The sequence below is a fragment of the Camarhynchus parvulus genome, chromosome 10 (assembly GCF_901933205.1).
Source record: "Camarhynchus parvulus chromosome 10, STF_HiC, whole genome shotgun sequence".
Classification (NCBI taxonomy): Eukaryota; Metazoa; Chordata; class Aves; order Passeriformes; family Thraupidae; genus Camarhynchus; species Camarhynchus parvulus.
This window is the reverse complement of record NC_044580.1, coordinates 17,286,315-17,292,407: the sequence shown is the minus strand read 5'-3', so window position 1 is coordinate 17,292,407 and position 6,093 is coordinate 17,286,315. Positions and strand designations below refer to the sequence as shown.

The 6,093-nt window shown below is 39.9% G+C and overlaps 1 protein-coding gene across 1 annotated transcript in view; it reads left to right on the top strand.

The window, feature by feature from the left end:
• The first annotated feature begins 4,842 nt into the window (after nucleotides 1–4,842).
• Nucleotides 4,843–6,093, top strand: part of CERS3 (ceramide synthase 3) — a 33,117-nt gene continuing 31,866 nt past the window's right edge. The window contains exon 1 of the mRNA XM_030955334.1: nucleotides 4,843–4,903. Within this exon, the coding sequence (XP_030811194.1) occupies nucleotides 4,875–4,903 (29 nt within the window). The 5' untranslated portion in view covers nucleotides 4,843–4,874. The remainder of the gene's footprint in view (nucleotides 4,904–6,093) is intronic.

The following is a 6,093-nucleotide window of genomic DNA, read 5'->3' as shown; positions in this document are numbered from 1 at the left end:
TCTACCCCATCTCATCCTAGTTCTTGAGAGTTAAAAATGAATATTTTTTGTGGAACTTCTAAAATGTACGAAATGCCCTTAGCATTTGAGGAAGTAATAGCCACATATTAATACATGAATAATAATTTGAAGTCTATTTTGCAAAGAAATGTATATTGATGAAGTAAAAAAGACAAATGACAAAATCCTATGTCCATATTTCTTTCCATGCTGGAAAGGAAAAAGCTTTTTCTTCAAGTGTCACCTTCCAGGGTTTGTCAGATCTTGGACTAACTTTGTCACTACAGGTGTTTCATAGTTCTTTCATGCAGAGATTTAACTGAAACAGAAATCAATGCTTTCTGGACATTTACCTCTAGTACTTGGCTTCCTTGATAATATTTATATTATTCAAGAAATTTGTGCCTTTCTGCTGACACCATTACAGCTACTGTGAAAGTTGGGCAAAGACCCATTAAGCAGCAAATATCAAACTCAACCAAATTTTTTAAAAAGTTATTTATCTCCTCAAGGGAGAATCCAGTTCTGGGTCACCTTCAACAGAGCATTGGTCCCTCTAAAGGTGGGTTTCTTCACCTCAGCTAAAATCACTGACCAGTGTGATGCCACTATTTTCTGTACAATTATTTATAATTATTTTCTGTAATTGTCACTTAGAGCTGATGCATAAGTGGGAATTGCTGACTGTGAAGCATCAAAGGATGATTTGTTTCAGCAAGAAATGCTCATATTTTATCTTTTCTGTGGGTGAATAAAGATTGATGCTCCAAGAGTCTCCCAGCAACGTAATCAAACAATGTTGCAGCATTGTCTTACGTGCAAGTGTTACAAATTGTTGAGGTTTATTTTCATACTGTTGTTAAACCAGTGCTTCCAGCTCCAAGGATTCTTTTTTTTTTTTTTTTATGTTATTCCTGTGTTATTGGAAATGGATTAAGAAATTCTGAGTTGATTGGATTAATTGTTGAATCTCTTATTGCTGCAGCCAGAAGATTGAGTGAATTCTTTTCCTAGATTTTCAGATAGTGGCAGCGCAGGAGTGTTGGGTGGATTGGCAGTGCTGTAGGTGGAGAGGAAAATATGACTTTTGCCTTTGCAAATGTACTGGAACAAACTTGGTGGCAGTTCCTTATATAGATAAGCAGTTATATTTGACTTTTCTGGTGTTTCTGCTGAACAGAAAAGGCACTTGGACAAGTATGGACAAGTTGATGCTAAATCAAGGGAAAGGAAAAAAAAAAACTCTCACCAAGATAATTTAAAGACAAAACAATTAGGGTTTTGCATAAAGAATGTGGCAACCAAACTGTGAGCAGATGAACTCTTCAGCAAATCACATCCCTGTGCCCCTGCATAGGAGAGGATTCTTAATTCCTGTCCAGGAGGCTTATTGATACAGGGTGTGTTCAGTATTTAAATGGAATACGGCCAAGGGGTTGTAAGGGAGCATAATTGTGGTGTTCCTGGCCTTGGTGTTTGAGTGTGTGAGAGAAGTTGGTTGGAAGGCAGTCCCCAGGTAAAGTCTTTTCCTGGAGCCTTTTCTCCTAAGGCATATCCAAAGCCTATGGCAGGGTGGATCAGCAGCAGAGGGAGTTCCTTCCCTGCACTGCCTTTATCCTTCCACTATTGCTCCTGACATCCCTCTTCACCCACTTCATCCAAGTCATCTTCCTCCTTATTGCTAAAGCTCAGATTCTCAAAGTAATGAATTTTTTTTTCTGGCTAAAATTCATCAAGTTCTGAAACAACAATTTCAAAAGATTTAATTGATTTGAAGATTTCAACCTGTGTGTTCAGAATTTCCTCATTTGCTTCTGCAATGGCATTTGTGGATGATAAATATCTATTGCATTAATGGTTGCTGCATTCAAGATCATGTATCTAGTCTTTATTTATGACAGATGGCATTACTAATTAATTACTAATGAGCCTTTCCTTAGTGAACCTTTCCCTGTAAGGATCTGGATTGTGAATCAGGTCATACTAGGAGGAAACATCTTGAGGAAAAAGCTTTCTGAGAGATTTGAGACTTTTTCATTCCTTTTGTGTAAGGGAAGGCTGGCATATTAGAAGGTGTGAATTCCTGTGAAAAGAAGGGTCTTGGCTTTGAAATACAGATGACAAGGTTTTGAATTAGGATATTGTGACACATGACTTGGAATGATTAATTTTCAGGCTCTTGTTGATTCTTGAGGCACAGAATGTACAGGAATGTCAAGGTTTTTTACTTTAATCTTGAAGGAATTCCTGATGGCAAGGAGATGGGTCTCACTGGTGGTGAAGAGAGAATTCAGAGTGCAAATGATTATTAGATCAAATTGATTCTTACTTTTCCTCTATGTATACATATGACTGAGATTTGTTTAACACTCTACCATTGAGATAATCAGTTAGCAAAAATGGTTAGGTACTAACAGACAGTATATCTAAAGCATTTATTTTTGGGTCCCCACATTAATTCCAGGATTTAATTTTTTTTTATATTAAGGGAAACAAAAGAAACCCTTAGAGGTTTTTGGGATTGTTTTGGTGTTTCTTCTCCCTCCCTGTTGTGTGTAGCAGGTGCTGCCACACACAACAACTCTGATTTTAGAAGCTTAAGATTTAATACAGTCTCAAAGATTTGCCAGGAGGGTTTTCTCTAGTGAGAAAGTTTACTAATGCTATAAACTCTCTTATGTAACTGCTTGGAACCTCAGCTGAAAGCTCACACCCACTGTGTGGATTCGCTGTAATTTATTACATGAATTCAGCTGACTGGAAAAGAGGGACATTTTGTGACATTTTCTGAAAGAAGCAAATTTTTCTTACTTTGTTGTAATACTTTTTTTTACTAAGAACTTGTACATAATTCCCAGTGATATGTAAAATAATGGAGTCAAATACATGTCTCCATTATCTAGCTATACTTAGTTATATTATTATATTTAGTTATATTAAAATGTCCAATGAATGAGTAGATATTGTGCTGCAAGTAAGGAATAATAGCACTTAAACTTTTAATTTTTTATTTTCGCAGTGAGACGTGCAGACTAAGGTATTTTTTTGGTTTGATTTTTTTTTTTCAGCATTCAAATTTAAGACTCCTGCAGGATAAGCCCTATGGAGGTACAGGGATAATTGTAAGGTCAGTGGGCACTTTACTCAAAGGGGTATGATTAACTTGTTACTTACCACAGAATATCTTTAATCTTGTAATAGTATCCTATATAGATGGTGCCAGCTTAATAAATGCTGCTCAAAAAGGGTGTAAAAACATGTGTTCCTTTTTTATTTTTGTAGCAGTCCCATGTTTGCTCCAGTCAAACAAACTTTTTTTTTGCAATTTATTGTAACACTGAAGAAATTGTGGTTTTAAGCATAAGAAAGATGTTGGTGCCAATTACCTGTTCCATTCCTGGCCCAGCGTTGGTCAAGTGATGTATGAATCAGCTTGCTCTAGGCTTTCCTAATTGGCAGAGAGTTCCTAAATCTTCTGCTTGGTTCACAGCAGTGGTTCATTCAGATGTGGGAAAGTTTGGAGATCATTTAAAGCAGCAGCCAAGCCATAATCTTTTCTGAAATACCCTTTCATGTTTAATGTTTCTCTGGTGCATCAGGTTATTGAATACTGCTCGCAGTTTCATGGAAGGACCAAAGACTTGTAATAGCTGCAAGATAGAATACCTAAAATTCAAGAAATGCTGTCTGAAGAAACCCACGTTTTTCTCACAAGGAGTAATAAATGAAGAGGTTGCAAATATTGCCTGGGTCCCATCTTCTTTCATGGCAGGCTTACAGATTCAGGTGGAAGTTTCGATATGCTCCAAAGGAGTTGTGGGAAGGAAGGCCTGCAGGAGGGAACCTCTCCACTGTTATTCCCACGGATGCCTTCTGTGGTTTGAGAACTCTTGGAGCCCCAAAGCACTGATGGCTGGGGGCTTTACCAGTTACTGTTCTGTTTCTTCATTCTTGTGCTCTCCCACAGCCATCTGCTCCTGCCTTCCTTCTGACAGAGGGCTGGCTGAGATGGAGCTTTGGCTCAACTCTGGCAAGTCTGGTCCCATTTCCTGGGCTGCTGTTTGCTGACTGCAAGCAGGAAGAAAAGGCTAATAAAAGGTTCTTTGCTCCTGGCTTCTCTGTGAGGTTCTCTTTGCCACGTTAATGTGTCCACCAGAATACAAAGTAATGCCAATACTTCTGAAGGCTGTTGTTATTTTAAACTGGGGAGAGGTGCTGAGGAATGACTTTCAGCTTGATTCCTTAGTCATGGAATTAAAAAAGAAATTAAACAGTCAGATAGGTTAAGTAAAACTGCCATGTTTCTATGGTATCTCTAACCAAACACACACTCAGTGTGTGCTTTCTTCTGCTTTAGGAATTTCAGAAATCCCATTTTTGATCTTCTGTGGGACTGGAACACTTGTTGTAGAGCATTCAGTTGATTGTGGCTGGAAGTACTGCTGAGAGTGCTCAATAGGAGCAGAAACCTTTCTCTAACTTTATTCAAAACCCCACACTTCATCTAAAAGCTGCCAGAGTGAGGTGATGTTTTTGGTGCTCCCTTTTCTGCACCCTCAGCAGGCTCAGCATCCTCCCGTGTGTGTGTGGAGCAATTTACAGCCAGACAAATTCTCATCGTGCAACAGAGGCCACGTGACTTCAAACATTTCTTCATCTGCTGTGTTGAAAGGAGCAGGGAAGGCAGTGGCACTGCTGCTGCTGCCGAGTTTCACGGGGTGATGTGGATGACATCAGGATTGCCTTCAGTCAGAAATCTTGAAGTGCAGCTTTGCTGGGTGGGTCTCAGAAGAATTTGAAAGGGTTCTGGAGATAGGGCGTGTTTACCTCGGTCAGAGTAGTGAGTGTGATGCCTCTTCCCTGCTAGTGTGCTTATGGTCTCTTTGACTGCAACATCAGAAAGGTAAGGGTTCCTTTTTCTGCCCTTTTTTCCTGGCCTGGTGCATTTTGTTGGGGTTTTTCCCCCCTCTCCTCACATCACCCTGTGTTCTGAATTGTCAGCATGTGCTGGTCTCTAACGTTGTTTAATAAGGGAAGAGTAGAGTAACTCCCATGAGTAGTCTTCAGATAAAGAATGGAATGACATTAATGAGATTTTATGCTTTGCCACTAAGTATTCCAACCTATGAGTACTGCTTCCCATTGAAAAAAAAAAGAAAAAAGACAATACAGGTTACAGTAGGAGCTTTGCCTTTCTACTTCTTGTACCATTATCCTGTTAAGTGCTTGTAACAGCACTTCTTTCTGAACTGAGAGGAAACTTTCTTAACAGGAATAAATGTTAACTAATGATATCAACGTGGTTATATAAGAGGAAAAAAAACCTTGAATTTGAGTAGTTTGTAAAAGCTACTTCTAAATTTTTTTCTATTTCTAAAATCTTAAGGAAAAAAATCCTTTAAGAAATTCAGTTTAACGGAAGCTTGGTGTTTTTTTGTAAGAATTCTCTTTTGAAGCTCTGAAGAAGCTTGTGCTATAAATAACACACCTAAACAAGCTGCCAGAGAGGGTTATTTCATAGTAATGCCACAACATGCAGATGGAAGAACCTCAATGTTGCAATGTATCTCTATTTTTCACTACCTTCCTAGCTCAGCCCTTCAGCTGGCTGCCACGGCTGATGCAGAGGCTGTGCTGTAGCTGAAAATTTCCTTTGCATTTGTTAAGGACGTGAAAAGGATGGCAAAGTGGCTGAAATAATGAAAGACCAGTTTGGTTCTGGCTCCTCCTCCAGGTGTCTTGGTGGGTGGGGAATGTCTGGGCAGGATGAAGGGCTCAGGAGGGATATCCAGGGGAGCTGGGAAGCCCAGGAACAGGGATGCACAGCAGCCTTGGCTCAGCTCTGGAGATCAATAGGTGGCCAAGTGGGAGCCCCCGGTGCACACCATGGCTGAAGGTTCTCTGGCAAACAGAGTTCTGCAGAGTGCAAAGGCACCAATCCTGTCCCTTCCCTGCCTTCCAAGGGCTAATTTAAAACCTTGAGTCATTCACTGAGGGTGGAAAAGCCAGGAGCCTCTCCACCCTCAGGTCTCCTCTCTGGTTCTCCTCTCTATTCTGCTTCCTCCACATGCTCTGTGCTCCCACTGCTTGTCC